We start from the raw sequence: 24,135 nt of genomic DNA on the forward strand, positions 1-24,135 counted from the left end.
ATTTTCTCTACTATCGTAACTTTTTAAAACTGTATAAAAAAATAAACAGAATTGAGATAAAATTTCAGACTGTTTCAGACTGAACAACTCAATCATCCCATATGAAATGTTTTACGTCGCCTGATCATTTTTAAAAACTGAGCTGAGACGAAAAAAAAAGTTTAGAATCGCAGAAAAAGTTGATCAAATGGTAAAAACTGGCTTGAAGGTCCAAATGAAAATGGTCCAAAAAAGTAACTGAGATTACCGTTGAAATTCCAATTAAAAATTTGAGTTTTTCAGAGAAGGTAGATCATTTGCAGTCGGTCAAATTAAATTTTTTGTGAAACTTTATGTGAATGTTGTCCAAAAGGGTTCTTAAAATGGTTTAGAAAGTAAAAATTTGAAATTGCCACAACCTTATTAAATGTTAAATAAGGAAGCTTCGATTCAGAGCCCAAACCTTTATCTCACTAGTAAAGTTGAATGATCGTTTATTTTGTTAAGATTCACAACAGATTTTGTTTCGATGCGATCTCCACCACTTGGTTCAATGAGCTCATATTTCTGAAATACACATAAAACAAGTTTTTGTTCCGTCTTTTGAAAGAGGTTGGGGGCAAATTTAATCTCTGTGTAGTTTTTTGATGAATTTTAAAATAATTAGCCATTTTGACGGATATTTTTATACCACCTGAAAACTATCAATATCTTGAACTCGAATATAATTGGTATGTTTTTGCAACTTTATCAACTTTAGCAAATTTTGTTAATTAAACCAGTGCTATGTATCTTACGTAGGCGTTATAAAATGCTTGGAGAGAGTAGCTCTTTAGCAAGTCACTAGACGCGAAACACATCGTTTTTTGTTCCGACTTTCGATACGAAAGTAACGGAATATTTGTGCTCGGGGTGGGTTTTTTTTTCTTCAGACAAATTTCGACTTTTTAACTAGCCATTTTAGATGGAATTTTTTTATATCATTCAAAAGGTATTGTTGTCCTGAGCTTAAATTTGAAAAGATATTTCACCTGTGATCATTTTTCGTAGAGTTATGAGGGTTTAAAGATTGCCATTTTGGCCATTTTGACCAATTTCGGACAATTAACGCGCGATGTAATTCGCGCTATTAACGCGTAAGCGGAGATTTAATCCGTCTTATAAATCGTTCCAAATTGATTGAACAAAGCTTATTTGCCATAATTGATTTGTTACAAGGAACGAAATCTCTCTTTTTGTACTTTATATGGCGTGTGGGGGGATGATTTTCATCGAAAAAGTTTCAAATTTTAGAAAAAATTTTCTTTTTATTTTATTTCATTTTATTTTTTTATGCTTTTACTGCTGCTCCATAAACCTTAAAAGGCAGTCGGAACATTCAGGGCTTCGCCCTGATACGAGCAGCCTTGTTTTCTTACAAATCGTGTGGAGGTGAAGATCTAACAAAAAAATCTGAAAGTAAACTTCAATTTTTTTAAACATTCATTTTTTGGAACGAAAAGAATTGAAAGACAGTTGAAAAAAGATTGTCAGTTAAAAAAAGACATTTGAAAGGCAGTTCAAACAATCCTAGTTTTGTCCTGATACGAAAATTTTTCATTGCGAACTTCAAAAATTGTTACGGAATATATATGTTTAGGATGATTAGTTTATTAGACCAATTTTAGCTATTGAAATAATAGTTTCAGCTAAATACTTTCATACTCCAAAAAAAATACTGGTTCCCCGAATTCCAATATAAAAATATGTTTTACTGGCAAACATTTGGGGCATATTATGTGAGCTTGAAAAATGCCAGTTTGGCTATGTTTTAGCTAAAATAATTGCGCTTTGAGAGTTTAACGAAGGCGACAAAAAAAGCCCTTGCGCAAGTTGTTCAATCTTGGCGATTTATCAAGCGCTTAAATTCAATTCCAATTGATTTGAGGCGTGCTTATTGCTCACGTTAAATACCTATGCGATATGCGACTAAAATATCTATCATGCGCTATTACAATTTGACTGTTGCGCAAGAAAAAACAAAGGAAGCTCAAAATTTAGTTATTATCAAAGTTTTCTTTGCCAAAAAACGTTTTATTCAGCATAAAAACGTTTTCTTCAGCATCAATTAAGGGGATTTCAGAACGTTCAAGTTTATGCACTGATATGAACAGTCTTGTTTTATAAATGAAATCTTCAGAAAATATTTTAAATTTTTTTCTTTTGTTTGTGTAAACTTGGCGTTGAAAAATAACCCATTAAGATACAATTTAAAAGAAACTTTTGGAGAAAAAAAAAGATTTTTATTAGCTCTTTTGACTGTTTTTTTTTTCAATTTGCTTAATTCAAATTTTAACTAAAATGGTGGCTCCATCATCAGAAGTTTGTACAAAGGACTTGCAGCATAGCTTTCAATTTATAAATCTCTTGATTAAGTCCTGCTTTGAAACATACGAGGCAGTTTTGCGGCTTGTTTTTCCGATAAAACAATAATTCAGAAATATTATATGCAACATACACAGGAATTATCTTTCTAGTGTGGACTTTTTCAATTTTTGTGAGTTTTCTCGTAAATATTTGAAGCTTTACTCCAATACAGATTTTGACTACTTTGTTCGAAACAAAAGCATCCATAAGAGGTGCATTTCGATTTTTCTAAATAAACAAACACGAGTTAATACTTCAAACAAAAGACATTTTTTCCCGTATTAATAGAGTTCCCCTCCCATTCCATTAATTTCTGAGATTTGAAATATTTACAACCAGATTTTTTTCAATTTTCCTTCAATTTTTGTGTCAACTAGCATTTCAAAATAACGATGGGCTACTTTGCTGAAAAAGGTAGGAGTTTTGTCAATAAATTAGGCAATCCGAATGAATTGTTCATCTTTCGAGCGCATGAATTAAAACATCTTCCCAAGAAAAGTCATTTCACGTAGGTTCGAGCCTGGTATTCTGAAAAACCTCTGAAAAATTTGAATAATTAAATCAACAAAAACTTCGTCTAAGTAAACTAATTGCTAGATATCATCTCTTATCTTGATTAGTTTAGATATTTAGTGGTTGCAGCAACCAACTTCTTATCTCGCTCATTTTTTTCTTATCAAAATTCAAGCCCACGTTTGTCATGATGTCGGAGTTCGCCTCCATTGCACTCATTTTTATATTTTGATGTTTTTCATTGGTCCGGCTTTAGAACGAAATGACCGAAAATTTAAGTTCTAGCTGTTTTTTTTCTTCAGACAATTTTTTATTTTTAGGAATAAACAATTAGCATATTTTGAAAAAGGTTTTTATATCTTGAGCTTCAAATCTAACAAATATTTCATCTGAGACTTGTTTTGAAAAAATATGGGCATTAAAAGTTGCCTATTTGATCAATTGGGGACACTAAACGCGCTAGATATTGTTCTACTAACACGCAAGACGTGAATTGCTTAAGGCTAGAAAACTTCTTTAAAAGGCAAGCTATTGGAATTTATCAATACGGTATCAAGCGCAAAAATATAATTTCTTTTGGGGGTGTGGGGATTTACTTCAGAAGTGGTGGTCGGAACATCATTCAAAGCGTCACTCTGCTTAAAACAGTCCCGTACATTTTTCTCTTCATCTTTTGGTAATTCAAATCACTTCAAAATATCGATTTTCTTTTTTGTTTAAAAAGGTAAAAATTTTTCCCGACGAATTATTGTTCCGACTTTCGAAGATATTTATGCTCGGGTTTTTTTTAATCAGTCAATTTTCGCCCATCGAAATAATAGTTTTCGACAAAAAATTATACCCCATTGAAGGTATCAACTTCCTGAGTTCAAATGTTAAAAAAAAACATTTTAATTCCAATTATTTTTTGTAAGTTCTGGAGGTTTGAAAATGGCCAAATTGGACAAATTCTGGACTGAATTACCCGCGCTTGGAAGAATTTATTCATATTGCTGAGAGCGTATTGCGAGCTATTTATACATGGCGAATTTTCTTGCTCAACAAAATCGTTCCAAAAAGAAAAATATAAAAATTAAAATTTGAATTTGAAAAAAAAAATTGAAAAAAAATTTGAATTTGAGATTTGTGAAAATCATCCCCCCACACGCCATATAATATACAAAGTGATAAATTTTGCTCCTGGTAACAAATCAATTATGACAACTAAGCTTCTTTGAACCAACCTGGAGAAACTTCTAAGACGGATTAAATCTCCGCTTGATAGCGCGAAATATATCGCGCGTTAATTGTCCCAAATTGGCCAAAATGGCAATTTTTAAACCCTCATAAATTTACGGAACATGATCTTATATGAAAAATTTTTCCAAGTTTGGCTCAAGACAGCAATACCCTTTGAATGATATTTAAAAACTCTATCAAAAATGGCCAGATAAAAAGTCGACTATGTCTGAAAAAAAAAACACCCCGAGCTCAAATATTCCGTTATTTTCTTCCGTCGGAACAATATGTGTTTCTGAAAAGCCAGAATTGATAAATTTAATTTAAATCACCTACCTAAATTGAATTTCTGGTTGTTTTAGTATTCGAAAAAAGCAACGGGTTATATATGCTGCAGTGGTTTTTTATTTGGACCAGTTTCGACTATCAAAATACCATTTTTCAACGGACACATTTTATAAACCTAATGAAAATATTAACTACCTGAATTCAAGTTAAAAAATAGATGCGATTATCTTTGGTAAATTTTAGAAGGGTTTAAATATGACCCTTTTTGTCATGCTTTGTGTCAAATTATAAGTGCTTTTAAGGTTTTATGTATCTTGATCATAGCAAAAATAAAAATTAATGGTGAATTTTTGGTGAAGTTTTCTTGACAAAACATTTAACGCCCACTTAAACGCTGATGAAGCGTTCCTTACTTAGCCATCGTACAAGCGCTTCCTTTGTTTTTTTTCAGAATTTACTTCAAACTGCCGCATAATTTCTTTTTTTTTCTAATATTCCAAGCCTAAGAACGCCTGATATCTTTCCTTCAAATATATGCTCGGACAATTCCAATAAAACAAATAAATAAGCTTGAAATTTCTACAACTTTTGGCTTTATTAGTTTCATTGTTCCTTTTTTCCTATTATTTCATTAGTATTCGAATTATTGTTCCGAATTTCCTAACAAAAGTAACAGAAAAATTATGCTCCAAGCAGTTGAAAAAACGGTATAATTTTATGCCAATCATTTTTCAAGTCAAAAATTCATCGACTGGTTGTTTTAGAGTCGGTAAGATTTGCCCGCTTATATATCTGCAGAACTTGTTTCGAGCTTAGAAAAAGGAGATTTGGCGTTGTTGTTTTGACTTGCTTAATCATCGCCCGAAGAAGGCATAGCATTGCAATCGCACTATTAAACTATGTAGTGGCAATAATAAAATAACTTTCAGCCAAAAGCAACATAATTTTTCAGGGATCGAGAAAAATTATGCTCCATATGGCTTTTTTTCTTCAGACAAATTTTGACTTTTTAACTAGCCATTTTTGACGGATTTTTTTTATCTATCATTCAAAAAGTATTGCTGTTGGTGTCTTGAATTTAAATGTGAAAAGATATTTCACTTGTTAAGCTACAAGATTTTAAAGATTGCCATTTTGGCCAATTTGGGACAATTAACGCGCGATAAATTTTGCGCTATTAAGGCGTAGGCGGAGAATTAATCCGTCTTAAAAATCGTTCCAAATTGGTTAAAGGAAGCGTATTTGCCAAATTGATTTGTTAATGGAAGCGAAACCTATCACTTTGTACTTGATATGGCGTGTCGGGATACAAGTTGGGATACAAAAAACCCCCAATTTAAAAAAAAAAAAAACATTTTGTTTTTATTAGATTTGTTTTTTCTTGTTATTACTGATCTATGGACCTTGAAAAGCAGTCGGAGCAATGAGGGCAAGTCGGGACACGAAATCTATCATTTTGTTTTGTATATAGCATGTGGGGGGATGATTTTCACAAAAATTTTAAGTCCAGAAAAAATCATGTTATTACTGCTCCATAGACCTTAAAAGGCAATTGGAACATTCAGGGTTTCGCCCTGATACGAGCAGTCTTGTTTGCAATGGAAAATTTTGTAGTTATAAACTTTAGTAATCGAATAAAAAATGAGGGACGAGTTTCGTAGCATGGTTTTTGTTCAATCTTGACCTAGAGCTTATGATACGCTTTTAAAAACTAAGGACTGAAAAAAAGTGAAACAAGATAAAAAGAAATCGTCGTTGAAACAATCAAGGCTTCTCTTAACACCTCGAAGTCCTGAATGTTCCGACTGCCTTTCAATGTCTAAGGAGCAGTGTTTGCTTTAAAAATATTGATAAAATTTTCAAAATTTTTTGTTTTTGAAATTAAAAAAAATCATCTCTCCACACTATCTTAAGTACAAAAGAATAGGTTTCACTCCTGGTAACTCAGCATTTATGGCTAACGGCCTGCTTGAACGATTTCTGAGGAATTATTGGAATGATTTTTAAGACAGATTAAATCTCCACAGATTTAAAGAAAGATTTTTTTTTATTCGTTCAGAGTCGAGAACAACTGGAGCGAGCATTTTCAGCTTTTCTGAAAATTTTTTGTGCACTCAAAAAATGAATTGCTATCTATTGTCTCTCTCTTTCTCTCTCTTTTCTCTCTTTCAAAACCCATAATTTTACAGAAAATGATTACATGCAAAATATCTTTTTGAGTTTGTGCTCGGAACAGCAAAATCTTTCGAATGGAATTAAAAATATGGCCAAAAATTGCTGAATAAAGATTCAAAAATTGTCTGGGAAAAACCACTAGAGCTGTCACTTTCTTCAAAAGTCGGAACAATAGGGTGGGGTGCAAGTTTTTTTTAATGAGTTTGTTCACAAAAACTGGAATTGCTCGTACCAGTTGTTCTCGACTCTGGATTTTTTTTTATCTTCAATCCGAATGCGGGGTTTCCTTCAATTTGATTCCGCAATTTGTCTACTGCAAACTTCCTTGGATGTGACGTTGCAGAAAAAAATCAGTGCAGATCATTGTTATTTGCCACTTTTTGCGAGTTGATGGAGAAATGCACTAATCAATGTGTCTTTCTTTTTTAAAATTGCATATTGAGAAATTGAGCTGCTTTGAATGGAGCAAGAGCGAAACTGAATAAGATGCTGCTGAGCAAAATCATGTTGTGACAAGTCATTGTTTTCATCTTTCATCTCTATGATGCACTAGCCGGTAATGCAATAAGAAACAGGAAGCAGTTGAAAAAACGGTATAATTTTATGCCAATCATTTTTCAAGTCAAAAATTCATCGACTGGTTGTTTTAGAGTCGGTAAGATTTGCCCGCTTATATATCTGCAGAACTTGTTTCGAGCTTAGAAAAAGGAGATTTGGCGTTGTTGTTTTGACTTGCTTAATCATCGCCCGAAGAAGGCATAGCATTGCAATCGCACTATTAAACTATGTAGTGGCAATAATAAAATAACTTTCAGCCAAAAGCAACATAATTTTTCAGGGATCGAGCATCCATAGAAACATTGGGCTTTTTTACTTAGCTGTATTTTAACTAATTAAAAATGGCTTCCTATAATATTCTATTTTAAAAATCATGATGAACACTCGTAGCCTCTGGACTATGTTTGACGTTTTGATAAAATTAATAACGAAGTACAATTATTTGTGCAATTTGAAAAATTGGTAGGTGTAATTTGGTGTTTTTTTCTGTCTATCATCAATGTTTTTTATGCTGTAGGTGTATAAAGCTATTTTTAATATTTTTAGTTTGATGTAGGTGTATAGTGAGTGGCAACTAAGTCAAAACTATTTATTGGAAGTTCAGTTTTTATTGTTTCGACTTTTATTGTTACGACTTCTATTGTGCTCGGGGTGTTTTTCTCTAGACAGTTTTCGACTTTTTATCTAGCCATTTTTGACAGACTTTTTCTTAATATCATTCAAAAGTTATTATTGCCCTGGTCTAAACTTTAAAAAAATACATATTTCAACAAGGGGCGGATCTAGGATTTTCTCAAACTAAAAAAAAAAAGGTCGACAAAATATTAAATTGTTTGACAAAAAGTTGAATTATTTAATAATATTACTTAGTTTAATGACAAAACAACTAAACACGGTCTCCTCTAAACAATTTCTGGAGATAATACGATAGCGATAAAAGTAACTTGTAGCAAGCTAAGACAAACTGCTCCAACATTCTTACGAAAAAAGAATCCAAAAAAAACTTAAAGTAGTTAACAGCTACATGTTAATTCGATCACCGAAAGTGTTGAGGAGCTTCGGATTCAGGCATGATAATTTCGGTGGTAAACAATCAGATATTTCGTTGACTTTCTCTGGTTGACTAAAACATATTATCACATCTACCGAAACGCTAAACGAGCTAAACTTGGGAAAGTTGGACAAGAAAACTAAGAAAAATGAAAATTTCTTTTCGCCAAGAAACAACAAATCAATTTTGACCAATTTTAAGAAAAATTACATGCATTTTGTTTTCTTTTCATCGAGGTTTTCCACGGCCTTTGGAATATTGTGTGTTATTGCCAAAATTAAATTTGATGAATAAGCTCCGATTGGACAATTGCAAGGTTTGTTGTTCCGACTTAGGAGGAGAGTGACGGAATATTTGTGCTCTCTTAATGGTTTTTTCTTCAGAAAAAAATTCGAATTTTTGAGCAGAATTTTTTTACAGAATTTACTTTTATATTATCTGGAAGGTTTTATTTTGAGCTCAACAAAGCTTAAATCTTTCCATCTGTGATTTTTTGCAAAATTATGGGGCTTCATTTATTGTAAAGGTCAGTTTGAAAAAATCAACAAGCGATCAATCCGTAAGTTTGTGCTATCAATGCGTAAGCGTAGACTTGATCCGCGTTAGAATTAGTTACCATTTGAGCTGGGGCATGAAATTTAGTCTACTTAAGTTTTTGCTTCTTAGGTTTTTTGTTTTTTGAAATCTTCAACAATTTTTTTAATATTCAGAACGAGCATTCGTATTCGAACGCCGCTAGAAAACTTCCATAAAAGTTTTCATGAACAGTTTGTTTAAAGAATTTACAATTTTTTTTAAACCTCATTGCACTGTCGAGAGCTTCCAATAGCGCATCCAAGGCACACCTTTTCTTAAATTTTCGACCAATTGCTTTAGCGTTTTTGATTTCCTATTTTTGTATAACCTCGGTATATGAGAACGATAATTTTTCAATTGATTATTAACCAATTTTTTATAAAAAGAGGAATTTTTTCCCCTATTCTGGAGTTTAAAATTAATGATCCTGTTTATATACACTACTAGACGTTTGTTTGTATATAGGAACTCTCTGCGCCAAATTACGGTAGTAATACAGCAGATTGAAATATTGTCTCAAAACTTCCAGTTAAATTTATACTTTTGAGTATATTTACTTGTTTGCGCTGAAAAGTTGACTGCTAAAATTAATATTTTCTATGATAGTAAATCTTTTTTAAAATTATTAACAAGATACACCAAAGATAATGTATGAATTCTGCCCTCAAATTTAGATATTTGAATTGAAATTTAAAACGCGATCAAAAATTCCACAGCGTTTTCGAAATATATTGAAGTGATTGCGCAAACTTTACAAGAAGTGTAAACTTGGGGGAATTCACAATATCTCTAGGCCGGCTTCTCTCACTCGTTATTGTCCTTCGCACCGCCGCAATATGTTCCCTTTAGTACTGGGGTCAGTGGGGCAACCAATTCCCGGTACTGTTTACAATCCCAAAAGGGTTGATTTGGTGGTTGGCTACTCTGTATCTTACTATGCTGCTTGCCCCGTGATCTGTGCTCTTCCGACTGTATCTCACTCGTCAATCAATAGTCGATCGCAACAACAATTCCAATAATAAGACTGAATTAAGAAATAAATATAACCAAATACAGAGTAGCCTATAAATGGCTGGAATATAAATCAATCGTTCAGTCAATGGAATGGGTCCGCGATTACTATTATTTAACCCCCTGCTCCCTGCAGTTCAATTCACGCCTTACTATTAACTAACTAACTAACGGTCTCCTCGAGAACTTCTTTCAATATCGATCGTTCAACAACGATCCCACTATCCTCTAGATAGCCTAACTAATATCCACTAACTAACTAAATCACGTTAACAAGTCTTCCAACTTGTTCCCACTTTACTTTGAGAATAAAGCGACTACCTTAACTCGTAGCCCAAATTGTTCTCTAACTTAACTGAGAACCAACTATTTTCAATCGTAGTTATCACTGTTCTCTCTAACTGAGAACCAACTATACTCTATCTCAGTATCAATTGTTCTGGTCCGGTTCGGTGGTTGTACTGTTCCCTATCGCTACTAACATTTACTTAACTAGCGGTCACTCAGGACTTAACAGCTGAATCAACCATTAGGTCAGCTTTAATTAAATATTATTCACTTAACTAGCTGCCACTCAGGACTTGTCAGCTGAATCAACCATTAGGTCAGCTTTAATTAAATATCGGGGTGCCACTTAGTTAATCAGGACATACTGAGCAAACATTGGGTTCAACTACAAAATCAGCTCCCAATCGTATTTGACAAATGAACCCTTGCATGATTTTATTTTAGTTCTTCCTAACTTTTTCCCTTTCCTATGAATTGGGTAGTTCTCACTCAACCGGTAACTTAACTTCCGTGATACTTGAAAAGTTTCCATTTTGGTCATTTTAATTTTATTCCCCTAAGTCCAAGGGCTGGGTAATTCCCTTCCCCGTGTCCCTTTGGATCCGAAAAAACACCACAAGAATTTATTTAATATGCTAGGGCTGTTCATAAAATCTTCACCCCGAAATTCCCATTTTCCCCCATAGATGTTCCCAATTTTTGTACGGGGCTGTATTTTTACTTGTTTGTCGTTTTTATCGAAAGTCCAAGTGGAGTGGGTTAAGCTGACTCAATGTTTGCTAATTACAGAAAATCACTTTCGCTCGCGTACAAAGGTCAGAACTAAAAACTCTCAATTTAGGGCCTCCCCTTACCCCCCAGGTGGGTAGGTACCCCTTTACGGGTCCTTACAATGCTAATTTATTACTTTTCAGGGGTTTCCGGGGTCTTGGGGTCTAAAATGCCAAATGACCTCTTAGAGGTCATCCGAGGTCAATTGAGGTCAAACGCGTCCAAACGTCTTAATTCCGATGGGAGATCATTCTCAAAAAGTTTCATTCATATCGGACCATCCCTTCCCATATTTTCGAAAATATTGGGTCAATTAACACTTTTCCCTAAAATTGCCATTTGCACCCCATAGGAAGTTCCGGAGAGGATTGGATCACTAGATGTCCCCCTACTGGGTTGGGCCCCCCTTCACATTGGTGCCTTAAAATCACAAGTCAATTATCACTATCAGGTGTTAATAGCCTTATTTAATTTTCACGTGCTAATAGCTTCCGACGTAGCTGCCGGATTGGGTCCAAACATTGATACATTATAGGTCTTCCGCAAACCTATCATCCCCCCAAGTTTCAGCCTCCTAGCATCATCAGGGGTCGAGAAATAACAAAAAGGGGGTTTTGTTTACATAGGGCGTTAAACCGGAAGTAATAACCGGATGCGTTCAAAAATCCCGGTGGTGAACTTCCCTCGTCTAGGGCTACAACATATTGCAATATGAAGTCATTCTGACCATTAGTTACCGGTTTACAAAAAGTGCTAATTGCATTTTCGGAAATCATTATCACTCGCCCCCCAGGGGTCCCAGGGGTCTGAAAATTTGCATGACCGGCTAAAATCATCTCTATTAGTCACCCACCAATTTTCATAAGGATCGGACCGGTGGTTCCCAATCCGGGGGGGGGGGGGGTTTCCAGATTTTTAGCGCTTTCATCTTTTTTCCAATTCTTCGCCCTAGAGGTCAAATTCAAGGTGCAGAGTCCGATTACGATTGTTTGCTCTCAAACTAAGCTTATCTATCACTGAATTTCATTGCTACAAGTTCATACAGTTGGTTTACGTTGAAATCAATTTTCGAAATTTTCAACCATGAATTACCAATTTTACACTCAAGTTTCTATAGCATGTAATACAGTAGAATCACCAATTCTACAATAAGAGTGATGGAAAAAGTACTAGTCATGACCTAATTCAACAAAACATCCTTGATATTCCTTTTTTTTCCAATTAATTTTGCGCCCTTTCTAAAAACAATATGAACATTGACATTTCTTTTGACAATTCTGAACAACTTTTGACAGCTATTGACAACTCTTTAGAAGTTCTAAAGAACAATGCCGTACAATGAATTCTTTTGCGCAAAATGAGATGTTTTAAAAAAACTTGCAGTCTTCGCATATTTGCCATTTGCCTGGTTGAGAGTCAAACTAACTTCCGAACTTTGACTCACGACTGGCATAGAAACAAAAAAAAACTGCGCAACTCAGACGAAACCCTGAACGTTACGACTGCCTTCTAAGGTCTATGTAATAGTGTTCGCTTTTTATATGATTGATGAAACTTTCAAAAAGAAATGAAAGAGAAAACATTTCATAAAATGCTGGTTCTGAATATGTGTTTGATATGATTCATTTTCTGGGCAAGTTAGAAGTAAGTGTTTTGCTATAAGGTACCTTTTTATCTTCTTATTATCTTCAAAAATTGTTCAGAGGAGATCGTGCTGAGTTGATTTGTTGCACCTCGAAATGTTTATTCTCATTAATAAATTATATAACTTTGTTAGAACTACGCCAAAACATATTTGTTTTTCAGGATCACAGATCCTTTGAAACGCAAAGCATTTTTTCTATTGGCTCAAAGTTTATATTTTGAGTTTATTTTTTGTTTGCTTCTCTAGGCAGTTTTCTGTTGAGCAACGAACATATAATTTCAAATTAACAACGAAATTTATAAAAACAAATTATATATCATCTGGTTAATTGGAAGGTGTGTTTCGGTGCTTTTGTCTTTGATATTATTGACAAATATGTTTATACTGTAAGTGTAACTAGGCACTTTTTTGCGGGTTTTTAGGCGTCATTGATCTGTAGGTGGGTAGTTGTGTAGCGGGTGTTATAAGATCAAAAATCAATTTTTTTATTTGGAGCTCATTAAATTGCAGTTAATCATCGTTTACAACAATAAATTAGGGCCAACCAAAGTAATAACCATCTAAGCCAGCTAAAATGCTAATCACCCGGGTTGACAACAAAAGCAAAACTGATTATTCTACAGTTTAATACTATGGAAAAAAGTTCATCATACAATTCCATACATTCCATAGAACTATGAAATTGTATGAAACTCACATGGCAAGCATTTTTCCTTAGATGGAATTTTATGATAAACGTTTTTCCATGCAATTCAGATTGTGCGAGACAAAAAAATTATAGGAGGCAAAATCCAAATCTTAGCCCAGCCCAACGTGTAGAAGATAAAAACTATAGCAAACTTGAGAGGTTTGAAACTTTGTGCGCATGTTTCCTTTATGTTTCTCTCTTCCAACTCGAAACAGCAGAGAGTTACTCCTAGTGAGAACCAACACCTGGAAGGACTTGCTTCATGCAAAAATTTACTGGCGAAAATTGAAGATGCGTTTCAATAGTCCAGATATGCAAATCCAATGCTCTAGTTTAACTTCAGCTCCAAGAAAACATAAGACCTCTACTGTGTAAAAATAAACTAATTTCTTTAAATCAGCCAAAAGCTATTGTTGTCCTGAGTTCATTTGTTAAAAAAAAACTCTCACTTGTGATCATTTTTCATAAAATTTTGGAGGAATAAAAATTGCCAATTTGGGATTATTGATGAGCGATATGTTTCGTGCTACTACAGCATAAATGGCTATTTATTACGTCTTAGAAATTGTTGCAAATTGAGTTGAGTCATGTTTTTTGGTCTACTTACAACTTTGATATATGCGAAATTCATCGCTTTGATTTTTTCCGAGAATCATTCCCCACACGCTATGTATGGGATGATTTTAGAAAAAATTTCAAAAAAGTTTATGAGCTGATAAAGAGGATAGGGTGGTCATAAACTTGAACCCTTGACCACCAAAGGATCCCACTGTTTGTCCTTTTGTTTTTGCTATTCGACTCTAAAGTTTTTCTATGAACATTTTTGGTGCCAATTTATATGTATTTTGAAAAAGTCCTATTTTTTGTGTTCAAACTATTTCCAAAGAAGACTTAAAATCGTTTTAGGCTTGTTTTTGTTTTTTTAATTTTATCCGAAACCGTGATTTATAAAGAGTCTGTATAGTGAATTAGGAGATCTCTGAAAACCATTTTAGTCGAACTAAAAAAAAATTGTTAAATTTTTTGAAAACCTGAAAAAACCACCCCCAATCGAGAAAACACTAGATCCGCCCCTGCTCGGGGTACTTTATTGAACGGATCAATTTCGATTGGATTCATTTTTGAAGGTAGATTTTACTTTATCTTAAAGCTGTAAGTGACTTGAGCTCAAACTTCAACAGCGATTATTCAACCTGTGATCATTTTCCCCAAAATTATGATGGTTTGAAACTGGCTAAATTGGCCATTAAGAATGATGAACGCGCGATGTATTTCGCGCTTTTAACGCGTAAACGTCGACTTACACTATCTCAAAAACGGTTCCAAATTGAATTTTGTGATGCTAGTTATTCTAGTTATAAGGCAACTATAAACCTGTTGGAGGATGATTCTAAAAAACGAAGACAACTTTTAGACCTTAAAGGGGAGTCGGAACAACCAGGTCGTCTCAGACAAGTACAAGGAGTCTTATTTTTTTCATGTTTTTTGAAGAATATATCAAATTCAATGCCATCGGTAACATGTCTTTCCGAGTGATAGCAATTGCTAGAAAAAGAACTTTGAATAATCAAAATTGAGTATTCAAAAACCTCAAAGATTTTGCCAAACCCGGGCTAAAGTTGAGTTTCTATGAGACAAATATCTCAATCGAATTTTGTTATATCAAGATTGTCGCCCAAAAACTCTGTAATTTTAAGCTGCCAAACCAAAAGTAGGTATTTCCATAAATTTTGAATCGGAACATAGGTCAGCGACAGTTTCATCTTTTAAAAAAATATCCGCAAATGACCCTACTAAACAAAAACTATCCGATACAGAGACGGCCGCAGAAAAATTGAGCGCGACCAATGAAAAATTTACTACGACTGGTGTAATTCTCTGGGTTGATATATTTTGTAATTGCTACAAAATTTAAATATTATAATTATTCATGCATTTTAAAGCATACTAACCATTAAAAGGTTTTTGCTATACCATTAGGCATCACTTGGCTTATAATAAAAAAATTTGCTAAACTTCTCATAAAACAAAATATTTTTCCCCTTCTTTCTGAAAACTCAGGCTTTATCATAACAATATCAAGTACTTAAAAACAACTATGCTTACTTTCGAACTCCTGTTTAAGACGATGACTGCAAAATCCGTGGTTTAAGCTACTTGTTTCGCAATTATATGCCCAGTTTATTGCGAGTTTTTTTCAGACTACGCCGCGGTTCATCATGTTTCAGCTGTATCGCAACCTTTTTTCCGACAACACCGCGACTCTTTTTTAGACTATAAAACCAATATACTTTCAAACTACAACCTCTGGGCCACTGGGAATCAATAATAACTTCTTTGTTTTTTTTTGCTGGACGTGTTAAGTATTGGGTAAAGTGTAAAGTATTTTTTTTAATATATATTTTTTTGGTTTATGGCACAAATTTTTCCGCCCGTAAGAATTTTTTATGATTTTAGATGAGTCTAATGGATGAAATTTTCCTTTAATTTGACTCTTCTATCATTTGAACAGCCATCACTGTCGATTTATCATTCAAACAGTAAACATCTTACTGGAGCATCTCAACAATCAAAATGTAGAGCTTATACAAACTTACAACTGGGATTTGGGATATTTATATAGGCAAAATTAGCGATCTTTGAGCCCCAAATTAGCCAAACTTTATGAAAAACACTCACATATAAAATATCTTTTTTAAAGTGAGCTGAAAGCAAGAATACTTTTCGGCTGATGTAAAAAAAATCCGCCGGACAAAGCTAGTAAAAAGGTCGAAATTTGTTTGGAGAAAAAACTACCCCAAGAAATTTTCTGTCATTTTCCTTGATAAAAGTCGGAACAATAATTGCTGCTCGGGTAGTATCATTGAAAACTGCGTGAAGAACGGTTTTTCGCAAGAGATATTTAAGGTAGTGGACTATTGGACTGACTAGGTTTTTCCATTTGACGCCTGTAAAGATGCGTGGTTGCCTGCATACATCCCTTTGCAAAAGTAAACCGGGCAAGCTAATAACCAATTTTTTAGTCTGGGTGAACTGCAAAAAAAAATTAACTATGTATAACATGTAGATATATAAAACACAGAATAAAAAACCAGACTCTTATGGGCATGCAGTATGAACCTATTGGTTGTCAACGAAATCAAACACGATTTTGTATTTTTGTTCTTAACTTCAGCGAAAGGGATGGAATACATATGCTTGCCTGGTTTTCAGCTACGATACTTTCGATTTTTTACTTAAACCAATTTTAGAGTTTTGGTGCGATCTGACAAATATCATTGCGTTGAGCTCAAAAAAAATCATTCAAAACAATTGTTTGTGAAATATAGAGGTTGAGAAAATGGATAATTAGTTTGAGAGAAATTTCGCTTAAGTTTTTTTTGACGCGTACAAAGTTCAGTCAGAAATCAATTCAATTTGATTTGAGATTAGCTAACTGGTCCAATCATACACCACTTTACACTTTACAGGGGGGTTGTGGAAACATTTTAAAAGAAAAAAGTCTCTTTTTGATTATTTGAAAAAAAAATAAAAAATTGAATGTACAAAAAGAAAAATTAGTACTTAGCCCTGATACGAGCATTAATAGTATTTCATCTTAGATTGTTGCTTATTACACGACCAACAAGCGACTAAACTATCATAAAAGAAAAGTGCAGTGACCAAAACTCAGCTTAAAATTCCGTATATCTTTTAAGCATTGGTCAGTAGATTTTTTTGATAATATTTGAAAAAAAAATTTCAAAAAAAAAATCAAAATTTACAATTTATTTCTATTTTTGTTGTTGGAGGAGCGACGGTGAAATGGTTACGTCACCGCCTCTCAATGGAAAGGTCGGATATTCGAGATCCCACATGATCTGTGCTCGTTGCTTGAGTGTGAGGCAACCTTACCCAGTCCGGAAAAAAATTGCATGTACTTAGATCTTAAGCAGGGGCACAACAGCGGTTCTCCGTGATGAGCTGCACAGCTCGTATGTTGGTCCTTTCCTTCGTGGATAAATGGTCTTAATTTTTTCCCCACTCCCGGCACAAATAAATACACTAACACACACGCAGAGTCAAGTGCAAAGTGAAAAACTTCAAATCTGTAAGGAGTTATTTGAAGAAAATAATGGGAGAAATGATTTCATTCACCGCTAACAATATGAGAATGAAGTACAACAGTTCAAAGCACCAAAAAAATTTTAAAACAAAAAAAACCATGTAAAATACTAATTAAAAAGCCCTAACCCTAACCCTAACCCCCCGCCCGCACATCAACAAACCTACGCACCTGAACTTGTCGGTTTTATTGCCATGTCCACAAAAGTGAGAAAAAAATTGATTATAATGGATTTAAAATGGATTTTGCTGCCTCGAAAAATATTAATATTAGTAAGTCTAGTTTTAATTGATTATAATCAACTTTTTTCACTTTTGTGGACACTGACTTTGAAAATCAATTGTAATCAATTTTTATTCATAAAGCTCCAATGCGGGTATCGCTGTAGTGAAATTATATAGCTAGTGTTGACATGAGAAAGGTAATTTGGGACAAATAGGGCTGAATTAAGGGCGATTTACCGTTACCAGTTGGACTCATTTTACAACTTAGATCTTCTCACATCTCAACATTTTGTTTGATAACTGCTACAAAGGAACCGGCGCCCTTGGAACAAATTTTAAAGAAAAAATCTTTGGTCAAGGTTGGAGTCAAATTCCTTTATTTGTTGTCAAAAGGGATTTCTGCAGGTCGCCAGGAAAAAAATGTTTCCTTTAAACCTTACAAAACTGCGTAAAAACGTCCTTTCAGCCTGTTTTTTTTTCTAGTGATTTGGGAGACCTCTAGGATTCTCGACAAATTTCAAAACAAAATTTGAAGATACAACAGTTTTAATTTAATTGTATAAAACTTTTCGTTTTAGAAAACACAATTTGTAGCAGTATGGTTATTCTGAGACTTGATTTGTGGTCAAATTTTTGATAAGTGTAGTCATGATTTAGTAAACATGCCTGGAACTTAGTTTGGGCAACTGCTTTCATTGCAACATCCACCATATGGCTCGTTTTGATATTCCTTGTTTTTTTTCAGGCACCACACACAGATGCATCTATGCGCTGTTAGTTCTCCTTGTTACACCCACAGCCGTGGTGGCTAGAAGTTCCGCAGCCTCTGGCCGGTCCGGCTGGTCCAACAAATTTAACAACAATAACAACAACAACTACGACCGGACCCTGCTCGCACCCAGACATATCACACCCTGGGACCCGGAAAATAAACTACCCCAGACGTCGTCGTTAAGGGAGCGCGAGGGGTTTGAGTTGCCTCGATTTCTCGTAGTTCCAGCAGGGCTTCAACTGGGGGACAATTTTGGTGCCTGGATGGACCCTCTGGAAGGATCACGTGACGATGACTACACATCACTTTTTCCACGGACACCCTTGGTAAACTTCAGTTCATTTTTTATCAATTTTTGAAATTGTTTGTTAGTGTAGAAGAATTCTTTATTTTCAAATAGGAATTAGGGCATGATACTTATTTTCCATTTACATCAAGGAAGGGGCGAATCTAGAATCTAGGATTTTCTCGGGAGGGGCGGATTTTCAAAAAAAATCGAAAAGGCAAAATTTTGAATAAACAGGCCAAAAAAGCGTTTTAGGCACTTTTCGGAAAATGTTGACTAAATAATCGCGTTTTTTCGGCGTGCGCTTCCCGCTTAAATTTAGTACATTTTGTCGCCGATTTAGGGTCCGACTGTTAGCTTACCAGTCCGGCGTAGGTTCGAGTCCCCAACCTGCACATGTTTTAACATACTAAAAAAGATGTTATCATCCTATTTGAAAACATTAACCGTTTTTTCGCTCTAATTCGGTTCAGCCTTGATGGAGGCTGGCCGTCAAAAAAAAACAATTTATCTCAACGACATTACTGGTTCTTGTGGCGGTACTACTATGATAGAGTGGTCCCTTGAAAATGACCAAGTCCTCTGAGAATAAGATACCTAGAGCTCTCAAATGTTTAATAATTACAATTTCGCCATTTACAAAGATGTCGCAAATTATTTTCAAACAAATTTAATGTTTTGTTGCTTTTTAAAACCTCCCACCTGGCCATTTAAAGGTTAAAAAATCAAAAAAATATTGCCAAAGTTGAATTTTGATGACAAATAAGTTGTCCCAAGTTTGGTTGTTAAACAGTATATAAAATGAAGCTAGCAATTTCCTTGAGATAAAGAACGTAGTAATTGTTCCGACTTTCGATACGAAAGTAACGGAATATTTGTGCTGGGGGTGGGTTTTTTTTCTTCAGAAAAATTTCGACTTTTTAACTAGCCATTTTTGACGGATTTTTTTAAATATCATTCGAAAGCTATTGTTGTCCTAAGCTTACATTTGAAAATATATTTCACCTGTGACCATTTGTCGTAAAATTATGGGGGTTTAAAGATTGCCATTTTGGCCAATTTGGGACAATTAACGCGCGATATATTTCGCTCTATTATCGCATAAGCGGAGATTTAATCCGTCTTAGAAATCGTTCCAAATTGGTTCGAGAAAGCTTATATGCCATAATTGATATAATAATAGGAGCGAAATTTAACTTTTTGCACTTTATATGGCGTGTGGAAGGATGATTTAAAAAAAAATGTCAAATTTTAGAGAAAAAAAAATTCATATAATTTTTTTATATATTTTTTTGTTATTACTGCTCATGAAACCTCAAAAGGCAGTCGGAACATTCATAGCTTCGCCCTGATACGAGCAGTCTTAAACAATTTTAAATCTGAGTGGTTTCTGACTCAGCATACTTCGCGAGATTTTTGAAATGAATAATTTATACACAAATTAGGTTTCAAAGTTATAACAAGCGAAATTCATGCGGGACTTGTCTATCATAGCTGCTTTTTGGAGGCACCACTTTATCATAGTAGTACCCTTCTGGCTATATTGCGCCGAGTTATTTCAAAGTCGGAGGTTATTGTTCCGACTTTCGATACGAAAGTGACGGAATATTTGTGCTCGGGGTGGGGTTTTTTTTTCTTCAGACAAATTTCGACTTTTTAACTAGCAATTTTTGACGGATTTTTTTCTACATCAATCGAAAGGTATTGTTGTCCTGAGCTCAAACTTGAAAAGATATTTTACCTGTGATCAATTTTCGTAAAGTAACGGGGGTTTAAAGATAGCCATTTTGGCCAATTTGGGACATTTAACGCGCGATATATTTCGCGCTATTAACGCGTAAGCGGAGAGTTAATCCGCCTTAAAAATTGTTCCAAATTGGTTAAAAGAAGTTTATAGGCAAGTTATAATTGGTTTGTTACAAGGAGCGAAATCTATCCTTTTGTACTTTGTATGGCGTGTGGGGGGATGATTTTCATTAAAAAATTCAAGTTTTAGAAAAAAATTTTTTATTTGGTTTTATTTCATTGAATTTTTAAACGTTATTACTGCTCCATAAACCTTAAAAGGCAGTCGGAAGATTCAGGGTTTCGCCCTGATACGAGCAGTCTTGTTGGTAAATTTATGAACATAATTCATTTGAGTTTTTGGGATTACTTACCGATTATCGACATACAAATAAAACTTTATTGTTGTCAACCAATGTTTTCCTAGTTATAGAGAATGAGCGCACACAAAAATGGGTTTCTCAAAACAGTACAAGGGGGACCCTTTGGGTCGACAGTGGGTCGAATTCCTGAGAACAAGGCGTCGGCTTTTAATTTTAGGGATCCAACTATCATACTTGCACCAAATTCAGTATAGTTTTATTTCCGAAATACTTTTTAAACATTTGTTGGCCCCGAGTTCTTAATCTCTGTTTTTGTTCGATAGTTAAATATTCAACTGCAGAGGTTCTCTGTCAGATGTTAAAGTTTTTGATTTATCCATTTCTTTTTTTTAGGACATTATGTTCGTTTCAAAATGTCTGATTTTTCGATAACGAGCTGAGAGTCTTCGTTTTTTATTGATATAGCTGTTCTACTGTTTTAACCTGTTACAAATTATAGCACAAAATATACTGAGTAAGATACCAAGGCATTAAATTAGTGTGTATTATTGATCCAGCATCAGTATTTTTGAATTTAAAAAAGTAGATGAAAAGCTTAATAAGAGTTGACAGCTTGTCTTAAATTTATTGCGTCTATTTGTTGGCTTTTGTTATACCTATTTGTTGGCTTTTGTTATACCTATTTGTTGGCTTTTGTTGTACCTTCACCTCAGAAAAAAGAATCATATAGCCGAACTTCGCATAGCATTTATCTAAGAGAGTTTTATCTATTGGGCGGAAGCGTAGTGTGGGCCTATGAAAGATGATTAGCGTACATAGCTTCAACAGGAAACTACCAAAAGTCTGCAAAAGTAATGATTTTACATTATTTTCAATGGCATATTTTCAGCTGAAGGCGATGCCATTTATCGTTTCGATCTGTTGTTGAGCTGGGTTGCTAAAAACTGTAATTTGTCCCGCAAATACTTCCTCTTATCAATCAAACATTCAACAATGGGAATTTTAAAAAGTTCCTTCTACATTTTAAAATACTATTTGAATGAACTTGAAGCACTGATCGGACAATTACTCAATTGTGAGCTTAGAAAAAAGTTTTTTTTTTGCCAAATTCAATCAGATTGAATAATTTCTTGAATAAAAGTTCAAGTTTTTTGAACTTTACATTGTCTCGTGAGCGATGAGTGATTTTCAATGTAATCCCTCCTGTATTTTTTCAAACACGACAAAGCCTATTTCAAAAAAGCCCGGTTTCAGATGTTCGACCCATATGTTCACAGAAATAGTGGAATAATGTCTGGTTTTTGACCCAACCTGACACGACTGAACGAAGGTTTCGGTCGAACCAACGTCCAATCATGGATCGAATCATTATTCGAGCAGACTCGAATCAAGGATCGCAAGCTTTACCCTGTAAAACATAATCCATATTATCCATTTGGATTTCGACATTATGTGACAGTCGAACAAAGTTAAGCAAAAATCAATTATTGTTCGGTAAAGTTGAAAAAAGTCAAAAGATGTCTGTTTAAGTTGAATAAGTTCGAACACAGGCAAAAAGTGTCCGGAAAATTCGAATGTGGACATTTTTCGACAAACAATGTCGAATATGGAAATCGTTCCCATCATAAAGTTGAAAATTGTCATTTCTAGACCGTTTCTCTTGAGTCATGAGTTGAGCCCGAAAGTTTCCAAAAGAATGACAATCATCGATATTAAGAAAAATGTTGGAGGAAAAATCATTTCACAGTCAGTTATAAAAGAGTGTGAGATAACTTTCAAAAAAACTACTGGTTGTTCCAATTTTCGAAAAAAAGCGAATTATTTATGCTTAGGTGGTTTTCTTAAGTCAAATTTCGACTTCATAATTCAGAATTTTTGACGGGATTTTTCCATACCAACTGAGAGATGTTGTTTTTATGAGCTCAAGTTCAAAAATATATTTCATTTTTGATCATTTTTCGTAAAGATATGGGGGTTTGAAAATTGCTCAATTGCCCAAATTGGGATAATTAACGCACGATACATTGCGTTCTTAAAACACGCGTAAGCGGCTGATCAATGCGTTCAAAATGAATTGAAGGAAATTTTTTGGTCGTATTTTCAGGATACAAGGTGCTAAATACATCTTTTTGTAGTTAACATTAACGTGTAAAGATAAATTTAAAAAGAAATGAAAAAACAATTTTCGATTAATTTGTCAGTTTTTAACCAAAATTTTTTTAAATTCGTCGTAAAGTGCAGTCAGAATATTCGGGGCGTCGACTTGATATATAAGCAGTCTTATTAACTTTCAAAAATTGCTATATTTTTTATCCAGCTGTCTATTGATATGATGAAAAGTGATGAACGTAAACTATTCAAAAGCAATTTCATGTTCCGAATTTCGAAGAAAAACGAAATATTTTATTATTTATTCTTGGTATGCATTTTCACGGAATCAATTTTCGGCAATTAAATAATGGTTTTTAACAAAAAAATTTTATGCCCCATTGAAAATATCGACTCCTTAAAATCTAATTTAAAAAAGTTTATCTCTAATCATTTTTTGCAAAGTTTTTTGAGTTTGAAAATGTCATTTGGCCCTACTCTGGACTAATTTATTAGCGCTCCGAAGATTCCATCTATAATCCTGAAAACGTAACTCGAATTATTCATGCATGGCGAGTTATCATGGACACTAAAATCGTTCCAAAATGAATTGAGGCGAGCTAATTGGTCGTATTAATTTCGGACGACTCAATTGTGTCACTTCATCTTTGATATTGTCAAAAATTTATTCTTTTTCAAAATTTTCTTTTTACTATTCGGCATTAATTAAGGGGCTGCGGAAGGTTTAGCGCTTTGTTGATATACGAGCAGTCTTGTTTAAATTAAGTTTGCTACGCGCTGCGTTTGAAATGATCTTTTTTAATTGGCTCGAAATCAGAACTCGAAATCAGAACCAAGTTAACATCCTCCACCTCAACGATTTGGGGAATGTTACGTGATCCCTTTTCTTGTTGTCGGAATCAAATCAAACCGATATAAAGCCGCTTAGAGGAATTTAAAATTGTTTAAAATTATCCTTATTTTAAAGCAAACAAATGAAATTGGAATTTGGAAAATGAACTTTTTGCCCAAATGGAAATTTAAAATACTCCAGATCGACTCCGCGTGCTGCTAAGGCATTGCCGATTGGTTGCAGTGTCTTGTTAATTGGATACGATAAACATTGTCTGTTGTGTTTAGAGCCGAAAATATTTTGCGCCAGGCGGATCTTCTTTTGCTTCAAATCCAGAGTTGGAAGCAAAAACAGAATCGAAGCGCTTCAAAGACAACTGGCAACACCATCTGAATCTGGGATAAAGAGAGCAAAAATTAGCCAATTCAACGCAAAATGAGTCGGGAGAGGAACTTATAACATCACTTATCTCATTCTATCGATTCAGTCCCATTTCAAATTTATTTCACAACATAATTCAGTTTTCTCTCGA

The 24,135-nt window shown here is 34.2% G+C and overlaps 1 protein-coding gene across 1 annotated transcript; it reads left to right on the top strand.

Moving 5' to 3' along the window:
* The first annotated feature begins 2,679 nt into the window (after positions 1 to 2,679).
* Positions 2,680 to 24,119, top strand: LOC134846420 (uncharacterized). The gene is made up of 3 exons (XM_063863769.1): positions 2,680 to 2,799; positions 18,242 to 18,594; positions 23,891 to 24,119. Exons 1-3 carry the CDS (start codon positions 2,778 to 2,780, stop codon positions 24,005 to 24,007), a joined length of 492 nt encoding a protein of 163 aa, XP_063719839.1. The 5' UTR covers positions 2,680 to 2,777; the 3' UTR covers positions 24,008 to 24,119.
* The last annotated feature ends 16 nt before the right edge of the window (positions 24,120 to 24,135 follow it).

Source organism: Symsagittifera roscoffensis, chromosome 5 (genome assembly GCF_963678635.1).
Source record: "Symsagittifera roscoffensis chromosome 5, txSymRosc1.1, whole genome shotgun sequence".
Classification (NCBI taxonomy): domain Eukaryota; kingdom Metazoa; phylum Xenacoelomorpha; order Acoela; family Convolutidae; genus Symsagittifera; species Symsagittifera roscoffensis.

What these genes read in the sequence shown, in the direction of transcription:
- LOC134846420 (XM_063863769.1), top strand. Translation starts at nt 2,778, where the DNA reads ATGGGCTACTTTGCTGAAAAAG. An exon ending in GGGCTACTTTGCTGAAAAAG is followed by an intron (nt 2,800 to 18,241) that starts GTAGGAGTTTTG and finishes GTTTTTTTTCAG; the next exon opens with GCACCACACACAGATGCATC. An exon ending in TTTTTCCACGGACACCCTTG is followed by an intron (nt 18,595 to 23,890) that starts GTAAACTTCAGT and finishes TGTTGTGTTTAG; the next exon opens with AGCCGAAAATATTTTGCGCC.